This window comes from Pleurodeles waltl, chromosome 2_2 (assembly GCF_031143425.1).
Source record: "Pleurodeles waltl isolate 20211129_DDA chromosome 2_2, aPleWal1.hap1.20221129, whole genome shotgun sequence".
NCBI lineage: Eukaryota > Metazoa > Chordata > Amphibia > Caudata > Salamandridae > Pleurodeles > Pleurodeles waltl.
The window spans coordinates 423,148,560-423,164,909 of NC_090439.1; the positions used below are offsets into that span (position 1 = coordinate 423,148,560).

The following is a 16,350-nucleotide window of genomic DNA, read 5'->3' on the forward strand; positions in this document are numbered from 1 at the left end:
TTTCCACTCAGCCATTCATCCATCATTTGACTTCACTCACTAATCCACAGAAAGACCCACATAAAATCAATAGAAACACTTTTTAAAGAAAGCATGTTGGCTTTGTCAAAGCTTGTTTACAAAAACAGTCCCATTCTGCTCCAAGCAAGCATGCACTAAGAACATTGATGTTTCAATGGAGGACGTAGGAGCAGATTTATGAAAAGTGCTGCAGCACTGAGCGCAGCACCACTTTCCCTGCGCCCCTCCCCTAACACCACCATGTGTGCACCATATTTATAGTAAGGCGCACCATGGCGCAGGGTAGGGGACAGTAGCGTACTTTTTTATGATACTGCTCATGTACTCTGCAGGAGTAGTGCCAAAATATTGTCGCTACTCCTGCAGAGTACATAGGGCCCCATTCTAAAGAATGGAAGCCCCCTTTTCGTTAAGAGTGCCTTAAAAAATGGCGCAAGGAAATCTCATAAATTTCCTTACGCCATTTTTCCAGCTCCACTAACGGGGGAACACCCCCTTTGCATACATTATGCCTGGTGCAGGTGTAATGTAGCGCAAAGGGTTACAGAGTGGCGCAATGCATGTATTGCACCTCCCTGTAAATAAGGCACTGGGATTTCAGTCTTGTTAGGCCACATTAACGTCAAAAATAATGACGTTAATGTGGCGCAAGTTGGTGATAGGGCATTATAAATATGCCCCATAGTATTTTTACTGATTTATAAAAAATAGCTATAGTTTATTGTCGTCTTGATATGCTTTTAGATATTGTTGTTTTTGGAAATTATAACTTGTTTCACGGTCATATGATACATACACACATTTTCGTATGGATGCTGCTGACGTCAATACATTATTGAATGTTTTAGTCTGATATCACTGTAAGTGCATGTGTCCCAATCATTATTTTCCCTCTTGAAATACGAAGTACACCATAAGTGCTGGCATTTCCCTTTACATAGATTAACTCTCCTATGTTTTGTCAACAGTACTTGTCTTGCTGTCTCTGGCTGTTAGGCAGCGGCGGAAACTGTCACAGTTTGCAGAAAAAGGAGAAGGTTTCAGAGAAAACATTGTCAAGTATGATGATGAAGGGGGTGGAGAAGAAGACACAGAGGCATTTGATATTGCTGCGCTGAGAACCCGCCCTGTCATGCGATCACAGAAGAAAAGACGGCAAATTACTACAGAAATTCAAAGCCTGTACCGCATGTCCTTGAGACTGGGCCCTGACAGCGACGTGTTCAGAGAATTCATAAAAGAAAAACTTCACGAAGCCAATACAGACCCGTGCGCGCCTCCATTCGACTGCCTGCAGATGTACTCCTACGAAGGCGAGGGCTCGTCAGCGGGATCCCTGAGCTCCTTGGAGTCTTTTCCGTCTGAACTCGACCCGACCTGTAATAACATTTCAAAGTGGGGGCCCCTCTACAAAGAGCTCGCCAACATGTTTCGACCCAAAGAAACTCAATAGACTCGAGCAAAAAAAATATATATATGTAAGAGAGACAATCGTTGAGAAAGTTTGCCAACTATGACCATGGGAGGCTTAATCAACCTTTATAAACACTGGAAATAGCGAAACAAACACTATTTGGTTCATTATAACCACCAAGCGCTAGCATACTTTGATTGTTATGTTCGTGTTCCATGTTTAATGTCAATATCGTGCTCATGCATTTTACAATACCACAAAGCATGACATTACATACACGTTTTCTATCATATTTATTTTCATTATAATTCTATAAATGCATTGGCAATTTTACTGTTTAATGTAAAATGGAGAAACCGTATTTTCAGTGCCAATTTGCTAATAAAGTTGAATCTCTCTTTTGAAGTATATAAATGAGATATTCAGCCGTAAGAAAATATAAGTGGTGATTTCTGGACTATGTAATTGAAGGAAAAGGGCACAGTAACGTGAGGTATGATCTTCATCGATGTTCATTTAAAGGGCCATATATACCGAATTGTGCTTCACACTGCCTAAAACTAAATACATGAAGACATTTGTCCTTTTCTTAAGGGCTTACCAGATGAATGGTTTCCCAGCACCCACTCTCCCCCTCCGCAGAGAGAATATAAAATTAACAGCACTGCCTTCCTTTACTGTTCGGGTATTAAAGATCTTTAAAATGCTAAGCTGGTGGCCATTAAATGTTATGGTTAACATTAGATAATACGACTGTAAAACACTTTTATGTTAATTGAGCTCCTCAGAATATAATCTTCAGTTATCCAGTGAAAATCGAATTAGAATCCAATATTTGTTTTGTGCTCTTCAGGCTGGAACGTTAAACTTATTTTCTGTTAAATATTAGTTTTATGAAGTAAAATGAAGTAACATTTCTGCTGCTGGTGTTCAAGTGAACCCGTGTCTTGTTCGATAGCAGAACTCTAAATTTGTCAAGTATTTTTTCTTCTACCCCCATAAGTACAGGAGGAATACCTCAAAAATAGCAAATGCAGTTTAAAAACTCTCTTTGACGACCCGGCAAACACTTATTCACTTAGGGCCTTAATTTAGACTGAGGCAGAGGGGATACTCTTTCACAAATTTGGCAGATGTACATGGAAGTCGATTCACCAAAATGCAGGGGTAGCCGAAGTGACATTACTTTCCTTTTGACCCCTGCCCAATGATGTCACAGAAAGTGACATTGCAAGATCTTTCATCTGGTGACATCACAGGAACTGACATCACGTGATGTTTGGACTGTGTGAGGTCACAAAAAAGTTACACTGCATGAGCTTTGGCTTGGTGTCATAACAGGAACTGATGTATCTGACCTTTCATTAGTTCCTTCACACAGAGAGACTGGAAAAGCTCTACAAATACACAAGGAAGTACTCTATAAACAAGCATACTTTATTTAAATCATATTAAATATGCAGCTACCTATATTGACCTATCAGATAACATCTTCAGATACAGGATTAAGGTAAGCATTATTAGTTGAGAAACTGTTAAATAGTGTATGCTAATAAGAAACATGCTGACCAACTTGAAATCAGCCAATATCAATATCAAGTAATTTATATAATCAGAAGGGTGATGGAACTGCTAATGCATCCCTATATGATAATGTATTACACATCAGGACTCGTTTTAGGCCAATGAATCTTTTGACCCAGTTGAGAGACACCTTAGGACGAGATAGCTAATCAATATGTCAATCAATACATCAATAATGTCATCAATATGTATTACTACAATGCATTTCACTTTAGTCAAAGACATTAAATCAATTCAGGACACCATCATGACCTTGCAGTCATGAATAACCACACCAGTTTAGTAGAATTGTATGAGATGTATTCCCTATTGCTTACAATTCTAAAAGCAGGTGTGTTAAACTCAAAAACAAAGCACTCAGTAACATTGTCATAATTTGGCAACTCTAATAAGATTTAATCAAAGCAAGGAACGCAATTATTAGAACATAACACAGCGTCAACATAGATTGATTTTAGCAGAGTGTCACCAACTCATCAGTTCAACAAAGCATAGATGCAGTCATTTGTTTATTTGCGTCAATTTAGTGCACCCCTGTCCTAACCACTGATTAGCATTGGCATGTTGGGCTTCATGCAAAACAATTTAGAACACCAATTTGGAAAACATCTAGCTATGGTCTGTCAAAAGTAAGCAGTTGGTACCTAGAAAGGAAAAGCAAACAGACAAATCACAATTTCATTGTCATAGTTACCCTCCAAGGTTTGGGTCAGCACTCAGGTTCGGTCTTCGTCTTCAGGACATCAATTGATTCGCCATCAGTCAGAGATTCAGCACTCTGGAGAATAGGGGCACTTCCCACATAAGGAGGTAAAGTGTAAATGGGCAATCTAAAGGAAGAGGATGGTTTAAGTGAACCCAAAATAAGTCACCAAACAGAGTGACAAAGTTTCTGGATCAAATCAATGCTTCATCCTGCCAAGGACAGACGGAGTGGATGCAGGTCTCCACTGGTTCTGGAGGGGGACTGGTGCCTAGAGTGCTTCATCCTGTGCAGGACAGATGGAGTGGATGCAGGTCTCCACTGGTTCTGGAGGGGGACTGGTACCCAGAGTGCTTTATCCTGAAAAAGGACAGACGGAGTGGATGCAGGTCTCCACTGGTTCTGGAGGGGGACTGGTGCCCAGAGTGCATCACTCACCCTGTGACGGTCCTTGTTGCGTCACTGCCCCTGCCGCTCATGGACTAGCGGTGCTTGATTTGGCGGTCCTTGCCCAGTTCAGCGGTGCTTGCCTTGGCAGTCCTTGCCCTGTTCAGCGGTGCTTGCCTTGACGGTCCTTGCCCTGTTCAGCGGTGCTTGCCTTGGTGGTCCTTACCCTGTTCAGCGATGCTTGCCTTGGCGGTCCTTCATTGCCCAGCTGGGCTGTGGCTGGCGGGGCCCTCCTGGGCAGCGACGATGGGGCTGGCAGGGCCCTCCTGGGCAGCGATGATGGGGCTGGCGGGGCCCTCCTGGGCAGCTGGGCTGTGGCTGTCGGTGCCCTCCTGGGCAGCGACAATGGGGCTGGCGTGGCCCTCCTGGGCAGTGACGATGGGGCTGGCGGGCCCTCCTGGGCAGCTGGGCTGTGGCTGGCAGGGCCCTCCTGGGCAGCGACAATGGGGCTGGCGGGGCCCTCCTGGGCAGCTGGGCAGTGGCTGGCGGGGCCCTCCTGGGCAGCGACGATGGGGCTGGTGGGGCCCTCCTGGGCAGCGACGATGGGGCTGGCGGGGCCCTCCTGGGCAGCGACGATGTGGCTGGTGGTGCCCTCCTGCCCAGCGGGGATGATGGCGGTCTTCTCCGCCGTGCTGCTCCTCCCAGACTTTGCGGGTTTCTTCTGCCCCTTCCCCACCTTGGGAGGAGTCACAGCAGACCCCTGTGAGCGGCTTGAGTGGCTGGAGTCTTCCCCCTCTCCCCCCGGGCACTGGCCAACTTCTGGTGCTTCACAGGGGGGGGACTGGCTGTGCTCTGCCTCCGTGATACACTGGCTGGCCTGGTGGCCGGTGCACTCCACATACCTGTGACAACAGGCACCACTGGTCCCAGTGATTTTGTGGCTGAGGTGCTAGTACGGGAGAGGGTGGACAGGAAAAGTTGTTTGGAGACACTGGGACGGGAAGCTGGAGGGGTTTGGGAGTGGAGGAAGAGGAGGTGGTTGTAGGAGGTGTAACGTTTGTGGCTTTGGGTGCAGGTGCATGCGCTGGAGGCTGTCGTGAGGTGGATGTATGTTGGGTGGGTGTTTGCCTGCGTTTGTGTATCTTGGGAGGGGGCATCACAGACACACTGGGAGAGGACACAGGGGACGTGTGGATGGTAGTGGGGGTGGTGACTGCACGTGAGCGGGTGTGCTGGTGGGTGTGCTGGTGCGGGACGTAGTGGCTGTAGAGGTAGTGCATGCTGGTGTGAGTATAGACGAGACTGGGAGGGAGGAGGGACACGAGGAGGAGGGGGACACAGTGGAGGCAGTGGATGTTGGTGTGTCTGTATGTGTGTTAGGCTTGCGTGAGTGCCTGTGGGATGTGTGGTGCTTATGTTTGCCAGAGCTTCCCTTGTGTGTTGAGGTGTGTGCAGGCTGGTCTGATGGTGTGCTTGGGACAGGCAGAGGTACAGGGGATTGGGTCTGGGTGGAGGAAGTTGGAGCGGGGAGGCTAGACACAGGGACAATGGCTGCCATCAGTGCTGAGGCCAGAGTTTGAACGGTTCGATGAAGGGCAGCCTGACCAGAATGAATGCCCTCCAGGAATGCATTTGTGTGTTGCAACTCCCTTTCTACACCCTGGATGGCATTCAAAATGGTAGACTGCCCAACAGTGAGGGACCTGAGGAGGTCAATGGCCTCCTCACTGAGGGCAGCAGAGGTGAAAGGGGCAGGGGCTGAGGTGCCTGGGGCGAAGGTGATGCCTACCCTCCTGGGTGAGCGGGCACAGGGCGAAGGCTGATGGGCTGTTGGGAGGGTGGTGCTGGTGGGGGGGGTGGTGGCTGTACCTGTTGAAGTGGGGGGCACAGATGTTGCCGCCACCACAAGGGAGCTCCCATCGGAGGACAAGTCCGTGCCGCTGGTTGCAGATCCTGTGACCGCTGTGGTGCTCCCCTCGCCCTCCGTCCCACTGGTGTATTCAGAGTCTGTAGTGTGGGCCTCCATGCCCATGTGGGATGCAGCTCCCTCGTGCTCTGGTGCCACTGCACCTCCACCTGATGATGCTAATGCACACAAGAACAGGGAGACCGCAAAAAAAGGGGGGGGGAACAGAAGAAAGACATGTTGAGTGCATGCATTACTGCTACCGTTGGCGGACAAGACAGACGCAGCAGCCCCCTGCACTACGTCGCGCTGTTGGGCTCTACAGTGCAATTCCTGGGAAATGGCCTACAAGGCTATGGACGACATCTGCACACATAGATGACACAGGTGCATGAATAGCTGTACTTGGCACTCTACAGAGGTGGGGTGGGGGGCCACAGGGCCATGCCTTATGAAGGGGCCTAGCCTACGGAACTCACCCTGGCCTAGGGAAACCCACAGCCCTCCTCCCCCACCCAGACCCCTCCACTGCGCGCAAAGTCAGCAGAATGAGAGTGTACTCACCCCCTTGTGTCTGCTGTGATGCCCTCAAGAGCCCATCCAACTCAGGGTAGGCCACCGCCAGGATCCGGAACATCAGGGGGGTCATGGTTCGATGGGCACCCCTCCCACATTGGGAGGCCATCCCCAGCTGAGCCTCCGCCCTCTTCTTGCTCCAGCGGCGAATGTTCTCCCATCTCTTCCGGCAGTGGGTGCTCCGTCTGTGGTGGACCCCCAGGGTCCGGACGTCCTTGGCGATGGCACGCCAAATATCCTTCTTCTGGTGGGCGCTGACCTACATGAAATGTACAGGGGAAGAAGAGAAGTCATTACCAACTGCACCGTCAAAGTGAGTGGCCCCCATCCCTACCCTTGCATGTGGCACATGCACCCACCGTCTTTCATGCACGCAGAACTCTGCCCCCTTCCTTCTTACAACCAGCCCTCTCCACACAGGCATAGCCCATACAGCATGCTCCCTGTGTACTTACCTGTTGGTCTGGAGGACCGTAGAGTAGCGTGTACTGGGGGAAGACCCCGTCGACGAGCTTCTCCAAATCCTCCGATGTGAAGGCAGGGGCCCTTTCGCCAGATGCACAAGCCATTGTCTCTTCCAGACTGAGGTCACAGCAGCACTTGCAGTGTAGGTCCTCTCCTGTCGAAGATTCAACAGCTAGAAAATGGCGGTCACGTCCGCGCCGGTCACGTCCGCGGCTGTGCGTACCATCACCGCCGGCGTACATCGTCATTGGCTCCTGGGACCCATAGGGTCCAATGTTAACCAATGCAGCATTGCGCCGCGGTCTTCGACCGCCTACCGCAACGGTGTACAACGCCAGCGCTGTTACCTCATATCCCATTGTCCCGCTTTAGAGGTCAGGCAGCCACCATTTCAGGGGCCCACATGGCCTAATTACCAACTGCGTCACACATACCTAGGCCTACTCTCAACACACATACAGGCCAGATTTTGTGTATGAATCGTGTTCTGTCTAGACTGTGGGTACATACCTCTGAGTTGTTTGACTCTGTGCTCGCTGTTGTACTTCATAGGCACCGTCCGCTGGGACATGTGAGGAGATGGCGGAATCCTCCGGTGTACCGACCGCTGGTGGACCTGTCGACAAATGAGGAAAGAAATTTGATCATCACCTACAGGTTTGACCGTGCCACAATCCAGGAACTGTGTACCCAGTTGGAGCCAGACCTGATGTCAGCAATCCGGCATCCCACAGGAATCCCCCCTCGAGTGCATGTGCTATCAGTGCTCCATTTCCTTGCAAGTGGGTCTTTTCAGACAACAGTGGCCATGGCATCAGGGATGTCCCAGCCTATGTTTTCCAACATGTTGTCCAGAGTGTTGTCTGCCCTGCTGAATCACATGCGGAGCTACATCGTTTTCCCTCAGGTGGAGGACTTGCCTACAGTGAAAGGTGACTTCTATGCCCTTGGACATATCCCCAACATCATAGGTGCCATGGATGGGACCCATGTGGCTTTGCCCCCCCCCCCACAGGAGTGAACAGGTGTACAGGAACTCGAAGAGTTATCATTCCATGAATGTACAGATGGTATGTTTGGCAGACCAGTACATCTCCCATGTGAATGCCATGTTCCCTGGCTCAGTGTATGACGCCTACATCATGCGGAATAGCAGCATTCCTTATGTGATGGGTCAACTACAGAGGCACCGGGTGTGGCTATTAGGTGACTCTGGTTACCCCAACCTGTCATGGCTACTGACCCCAGTGAGGAATCCCAGGACCAGGGCAGAGGAACGCTACAATGAGGCCCATGGGCGGACTAGGAGGGTGATCGAACGCACCTTCGGCCTCCTGAAGGCCAGGTTTAGGTGCCTCCATATGACAGGTGGATCCCTATTCTACTCACCAAAGAAGGTGTGCCAGATCATCATGGCCTGCTGTATGCTTCATAACTTGGCTTTGAGACGACAGGTGCCTTTTCTGCAGGAGGATGGTCCAGATGGCGGTGTTGTGGCAGCTGTGGAGCCTGTGGACAGTGATGAGGAGGAAGCAGAGGACGAAGACATTGACAACAGGGACTCAGTCATCCAGCAATATTTCCAGTGAAACACAGGTGAGAATACATTCCTGCCTACTACAAGTACTTTTACACTTCTACCTCTCTCCTGTCTGTCGATTTCACCCAGTGTATGGTCACTGAGTTTTCACTTTCCCTTACGGTTTCACAGGTGTGGGTCCGAACGTGTGTCATCTGCTTAGATTCCTCATGGACTAGAGCTGTGTGACATCGGTATGTTGACATTACTATTTTCTGGAAACTTTGTCACTGTAATTGCAAATATACTATTTTGAAATCACAGACAGACTCCAGATCTTTTGGTGTTTTAGGTGTGTTTATTTACATAAAAAATATAAGAAGGGGGAAGTTAAATGGTGAGGTGTGATGGCGGAGGAGTGTCCATGGCAGAGTCCAGTCTATTTGTCTCATAGGTGCATTGCCCATATGGGCATAGGAAGTGGAGCTGGGGCAGTTCCAATATGGACAGGGTGACAAAGTGGGACAGTGGGTTGACAAGCATAGTGGTCTCATTTCTTGACGGGGGTCTTGGCATCGTGCTCTGTCTTGTTCCTGGATCTCAGCGACTGCTTGTGGGGTGGTTCTCCATCTGCAGGGGGTGGGGTGCTGGTGGGGTGGTCCTGTGGCGGTGCCTTCTGTCCACTAGCGCCGGCGGAGGTGGTGGGCAGTTCATCGTCCATGCTAGTGTCAGGATCCCCTTGGAGTGCCACAGTGTCCCTCCTGGTGCTGTTGAGTATTTCCTTCAGCACCCCTACGATGGTGCCCAGGGCGGAGCTGATGGTTCTGAGTTCCTCCCTGAACCCCAAATACTGTTCCTCCTGCATGCGCTGGGTCTCCTGAAACTTGGCCAGGACCGTTGCCATCGTCTCCTGGAAGTGGTGGTATGCTCCCATGATGGAGAAGAGGGCCTCATGGAGAGTGGGTTCCCTTGGCCTGTCCGGCCCCTGTCGCACAGCAGCCCTCCCAGTTCCCCTGTGTTCCTGGGCCTCCGTCCCCTGGACTGTGTGCCCACTACCACTGCCCCCAGGTCCCTGCTGTTGTTGGGGTGGTGGGTTATCCTGGGTTCCCTGTAGTGGTGGACACACAGCTGATTGACGTGTCCTGGGGATGGGGGTATGGGCCCGCTGGGTGGGTGCTGTGCTGGTGTTACCAGAGGGTGGAAGGTCTGTGGTGGCCTGTGCCTGTGTGAGGGGAACCGACTGTCCCAAGGCCCACGATGATCCGGGCTGGTCATCTAGATCCAGGTGGACAGAGCTGCTGTCATCACTGTGGGCCTCTTCTGTGGGTGGGGTGGAGATGCCTGGACCCTCCTGTCTGGTGACGTTGGGTAGTGGTCCTGCAGGGGTGGAAAAGCATGATTATTGCATCTGTGTGTGTCATGGTGTGCAATGGGTGGGTGACCGTGCACCCCAGTGCTGGCATTCCTGTGTGGGGGCTTGTGTGATGATGGTTTAGGGGTGTGTGTGCAGGGGGCATGCTTTAGTGATGGGTGTCCATGCTTTGGTGTTGCATGCAGGGCTTGGTGTTGGGATGGGTGGTTTGTGATATTGGGACATTTGTGAGGAGTTGGAGTGATGGGGGTTAGGGTGAGGTTGGGGGTATGTGATGGCATGCAGGTAGGGTGGGGGATGTAATAGTTAAGATTTGTCTTACCAGAGTCCATTCCTCCACCGACTCCTGCGAGGCGCTCAGGATGCAGAATCTCCAAGATCTGCTCCTCCCATGTTGTTAGTTGTGGGGGAGGAGGTGGGGGTCCGCCGCCAGTCCGCTGAACCGCCTGGTGGTGTCTTGAGACCACGGAACGCACCTTCCCCCGTAGGTCGTTCCACCTCTTCCTGATGTCGGCCCGATTTCTTGGGTGTTGTCCCACTGAGTTCACCCTGTCGACTATTCTTCGCCATAGCTCCATCTTTCTTGCAATGGAGGTGTGCTGCACCTGTGCTCCAAATAGCTGTGGCTCTTCCCAGATGATTTCCTCCACCATGACCCTGAGCTCCTCCTTGGAGAACCTGGGGTGTCTTTGCCGTGCCATGGGGTGGTGTAGGTGATGTGTGGGGTGGTGTGTGTGGTGATACGTGTGGTGATATGTAGTGGTGTGTGGTGTTTTGTGCGTTGAAGTTGTGTGGGTGATGGTGTTGAGTGCCTGTGGATGCTAGTTTGGGGATGGTGGTGTCTCTCTTTGGCCTTCTCTCTGTAATAGTGGTCATAGGGATTTGTGGGTGATGTGGGTGTGTGTTTTATATTGTATTGGGTGTGTGGGAGTGGTGTGTGTATGTGTATCAGGTGTGTGTATTTCTAATTGTCCAATGTGGTTGTGTTTTGTAGAAGTGTGTGTATTTTGAGCGCGGCGGTGTGTACCGTCAATGGAATACCACAGTAGAAAGACCGCTGCGTGCATTCGTGGGTCGTGTTAGTGTTGGTGTATTTCTGTTGGCGTGACGGTGGAGGTTTTGTTCTCGCCAGGTTATCACTGACCTTTGGTGTGGCGGACTTGTGTGGGTGTCTGAATTTTCTCGGATTTCGAGATGTGGGTCATGATAGCTGTGGCGGAATTCCGCGGCCGCTACGGTGTATTGACGGTGTTCTGCACGGCAGTAAGCAGCTTTTACCGCCAATGTTGTAATGACCCCCAAAGTCTTGTGACCTAACATGCGCATTGCATTTCACCACGGCAATTTCAAGAGGTAACTGAATCGCATGCAACAAATCCTTAATCTGTTTGCCATTTTTTACTGGTGAACCAGAAGAGGTAACGAAACCCCTCTGTGACCATAATTGGCCAAAATCATGTACGATTCCGAATCCATATCTGCTGTCTGTATAGATAGTGACTTTTAAGTTTTCAGCTGCGTGGCATGCCTTAGTAAGGGCAATTAATTCTGCCACTTGTGTGAAATACACTCTTTCGAGCCAGGAGGCTTCTATAATACCGGTGATTGTACATACAGCATAACCGGCTCTCAGTATTCCGACTGAGTCTCTCAAGCAGGATCCATCAACAAACATAGTGCAATCATTTTCTTCTAACTGCGTGTCTTTAATGTTAGGTCTGGGTTTGGTACATAGTTCTGTTACCTCAAGACAGTCGTACTCCACTTCCTCTGTATTGTTAATCTCTGTTTTCAACAGGAAATAGAGTTGCCGGGTTCAATACAGTACATCGTTTCAAAGAAACATTGGGTGATCCCAGAATATTTGTCTCATATCGGGTAAGTCGGGCATTTGTCATATGCTGGGTTTTAGTTTGGGTCAACAGAATCTCAACTGAATGTGGAACCATTACTGTTAAGGGATGTCCCATCACTATGCCTTCACACTGTGTGAGGCTCTGACCAACTGCTGCAACTGCGCGCAAACAACCCGGTAAGGCTGCTGCGACTGGGTCCAGAGTAGCTGAAAAATATGCTACAGGGCGGTTTGCACCTCCATGGACCTGTGTTAAGACAGACAAAGAACACGCATCACGTTCATGACAAAACAGTAGAAAAGGCTTTGCATAATCAGGCATACCTAAAGCTGGTGCCCTACACATGCACTCCCTTAATTCCATGAATGACTCAAGCTCTTCCTCGGACAGAATTAGGGTATACAGGTGATCCTTAGTTTCCTTGCCTGTCAGCTTTATCAATGGTTTAGAGATAATTTAGAAATTGGGAATCCACTGATGACAGTAGCCCACCATTCCCAAAAAAATGTTGACATCTCTCTTTGTTGTCGGGGGATTCATCTGCAGTATGGCTGTCACCCTCTCCTTTGATATTCTCCTGGACCTTTTCTCAATCAAGTGCCCTAAGTATTTCACCTCCTTCTGACAGTAATGCAGCCTCTTTGGGGATACTTTATGTCCATTCTTTCCCAAATGATTCAATAAGGCAATTGTGTCATTCCTACAGTCGTCTTTTGTTCTGGACGCAATCAGCAAGTCGTCAATGTATTGTACTAGAGTCGAACTGAAAGGCAGTTCTAGCGACTCCAAGTCCTTCTTCAATATCTGATTGAAGATGGAAGGTGACTCAGAAAATCCCTTGAGGAATTCTGCACCAACTGTACTGCTTGTCCAGAAATTTGAAACTGAATATAAATTGGTTGTCCTCATGAAGAGGCACTGAAAAGAAGGCTTGTGACAAGTCCACGACTGTGAACCACTCTGCCTCACATGGAACCTGAAACATGATTACTGCTGGATTTGGTACTATGGGGCAACATTTTACCACAATCTCATTTATTTTCCTCAAATCCTGCACAATTCGAACCTTCCCACAAGGCTTTTTCAGACCCATTATTGGTGAATTACATGGGCTGCTCAATACCTCCTTCAGAACTCCTTGCTTTACAAAGTCTGCAATTTTCTGTGATACCTGGATGAGAACATCTTGTGCCATGTGGTACTGCAGTACCTGGGGGAACACTGCATTTGGCTTTGCTTGTACTTTAAACGGTTCTACTCCTTTTATCAGTCCCACTTCCTTTCCTGTCAGGTCCCACACTTTCTCTGTCACTGTTCCTTGCAACTCAGCTGGCAGGTCAGTCACTGTAAGCATCGAGAATAAAGTTATCAGAGGGTAATCTTCATTTGTGGTCTCTGCCTCCGATTCTGAAAACTGCCCATCATCCCCTTCATCATCACTGTTTGTTTGCACTTCAATCCCTTCATTTGAACAGGTAATTGAACCTTTTGTCTTGCACAGTAAGTCTCTTCCCAGTAGGGACACAGGACTCGAATCACAGACTACAAACTTATGCAGTCCCTGGAAGTTGCCAATCTCAACTTGAACCGGGTCGGTAATCGGATTTGTCAAGTACTGGTTTAGTACTCCTACCACTCTCATGGTACGCCCTGAAAGTGGTAATTTCGGAACCTCTGCACTTCTGACTGTAGAGCGTGTAGCTCCTGTGTCAAACAAGAATGAAACCTTATGACCCATCACCTTCCCCTCTACATAGGGTCCCCTCTGATCTACTTCTAGAGACGCTGCAAGCCTGCACTCCTCACTGTCTGAACTATCATCCGACCATTCATCATTTATTGCATCCTCACCACGCAATGGGAACTGCTGTACGGTGTTGTTTTGACTCATCATTTGGCCTGTGACCTGCTGAGGAAGCATCACCTGTTGGAGCTAATGGTAATTGCATTTGCTGTCTAGGTACCGTGGGAACCTGCTGTTGTACCTGCTGCATTTGTGCTGGTTGAATACGTGGCATTTGTATTTGCTGCATAGGCTGTGGCCCCTGCATCTGAACCATGTTATTTTGGAGGTTTTGATTCTGACCTCTCACTTTTGGGCCCCTCACATTTTGAAATGTACCGATATCAGTGCTTCGTTGAACTACACCATCATGCACCACATTTGGGCATTCCTGCTTCCAATGCCCCACGCCGCCGCACGCGTGACATGGTGACATCTTTTTCATCCCCTGCGTATCATTTTGAACCACAACAGTATTCAAGTCTGGACCGCGATTCACAAAACCTTGACCTCGGCCTCTCGGTTGCGCCTGAAACACACCATTCCCTTGTGGTTGCTGCTGTACCATCTACTGGATTCTGTTTCCCTGCATACCTGCCTGTGCTGCCTTAATCTGCATCTCCATTACTTTCTCCTTCAACTTTCTCTGCTTCAGTTCAATCTAGTCACTACAGTATTTTGCATACTGTAACACCTCATCAATCAGCTTTGCTTGCCAACAGATTAAATGATTCTTAATCATCTGGATACCCTCTGGTTTCAATCCTCCAACAAATCTGAACACAAGATGGTTCATGTCTTTTGGCTCAATAGTCTCAGTGCCAGTGTAATGCTTGAACGCTTTCAACAACCTCTCATAGTAAGCATGGATTGACTCTTTAACCTCCTGTGAGGTCCGGTCGATTTTCTGTCAATCAGTCACTTTCGGCGACAGTTTCTGTTTCAAAAACTCAATTACTTTATGATAGTACTTCATCACTTCCTCTGATGGTGCTCCAGTCACCTTATCCTTTGCCGGTTCCTGTGTCAGCCAATCCACACCTCTCTTGCATTCAAGCCATAAGTCAGGTGGAACAATTATCTCAAACAAGGTATTCAAGTCCTCCCAGAGACACTTCGCAAGCTTCACAAACCTGTCTGTCTGCTGATACCACTCTATCGGTTTCTCCCTCAACCTGGGATAATCATTTGTGAAGGACAGAATGTTTCCCCTGGACCACGGTACATGGATTAAAACCCCATCCCGCTGTTTCTCTCATTGGTAACATCTTTACTGTCCCAGTGTCCGGTGAAGCTTTAGTCTGATTTGATTCCGGACTGTCACCTTTCTCCTTATCTCTTTTCTTTACCCATCTGCCTTCCCACCTTTTCTAAGGCTCCCCAGATCTGCGCACTTTGCAGTATTTCTTTAAGATGTGCTTTTATTCCGGCTGACCTCATGTGGCCAAAATCTTTAGAGTCGAAGTCTAGTCTGTAACTTCTTTTCAAATGTTTAGTATTCTCAATATCAATATTATATTTGTCTGCCAGGTTCGCCAACCTCTGATGCACCTTGCCCACTTCTTTAGTAATTTTGGGGCACAGATACCTTAATTCTGCTTCTGTGTATGATTCTAATCGGTTTACCCCTATTGTCCCTTCTACTAGTTCAGCAGCTTCCATACTCAGTCTTACAAAGTTTAGGTAATCATCTCTCTCTGCGGTCACTGTAGCAGGTTGTGAAGTTTTGTTATTTCCCAGCCACTCGTTTAGTTGCTGCACGGAAAAGCCTTGCAACAAGATATTTCCTTCCTGCATTAATGGTGTCTGTGATGTATCCACACTCATTGTCTGTGGGGCTAACACATTTGACCCTACTTGTCTCATTGCCTCCAAAGGAGCCCCAATTGGACTAAGGTTGAACAGAGATCTATGGTTTTCGGCTGTGTGTGCCCTTGGGGAGATGGATCGGGGGGTTCCTGTGAATCCTTCCCTCATTATCTGCTGGGTCCCCACCCCTTGATCACAAGTGTCAGGTTTACCCTGCACATACAGTGGTACAGCTGGACCAACAGTAATTGGTAATGATATGGCAGCTGGTGTCTGACCTGATCCCAAACTCCGTGGAGGAGTAACTCCCAAAGCTTGGCTCACTCTGGCTGGTGCAGGTACGAATGGAGATCCTGCCGCTGGAATATAACCTGGAATCAGCTGTTGCTGCTGTTGGGGCAGCAACTGCGGAGTCGGCTCAATCTGCACTAACCTCGATTTTGTATATATCGGCTCAGGCGGCACCATTAGATTTGTAGTAGTCTCTAGTACTGGGACGTCTGGGTAGATTCTCTGTATCTGCGTGGAGGTTGCAACTGTATCTGCATGTCTGGCGCAGTGGGTACACTGACACCATTTTGTGTCAAAGCCGTATCACTAGTCTGCACTGTATCTGCGTCTGGTTCCCAGGACCGCACTAGTGCTCGGGACATTGTCGTCTACTGCATAAGGTGGCAGGCGATCATGTAACAACTGATTAAGAAACTCTTCATCATCTGATTCATCTTCTTCTAAACAAGACCTTTTAGTCTCTTTTGGCTTGCTAGAGCTCTTATCTGTCTTACAGGTGGCTTTCTTACCCTGTGACTCGTCTTCTTGTGTTATTGCTGGAAACAATTTGAGTCCGTCAACTATTCTCCTTCTCCACATTTTACTCTCATTGTCCCATCTAGCCTCAGCTTAAGTCTTCTCTGCCCTTTTCATTCTCCTCTCAAACTTCTGCTGTCTTTGTCGT

The 16,350-nt window shown here is 48.9% G+C and overlaps 1 protein-coding gene across 2 annotated transcripts in view; it reads left to right on the forward strand.

The window, feature by feature from the left end:
- Positions 1-16,350, forward strand: part of LOC138282394 (cadherin-7-like) — a 1,442,915-nt gene that overhangs the window by 1,254,163 nt on the left and 172,402 nt on the right. The window contains exon 12 of one of the 2 annotated variants that reach the window (XM_069219908.1): positions 990-1,842. The exons of the other annotated variant lie outside the window; for it this stretch is intronic. Coding sequence (XP_069076009.1) covers positions 990-1,474 — 485 coding nt within the window. The 3' untranslated portion in view covers positions 1,475-1,842. Of the gene's footprint in view, positions 1-989; positions 1,843-16,350 lie in introns of those variants that run through there. 2 annotated transcript variants of the gene reach the window in all.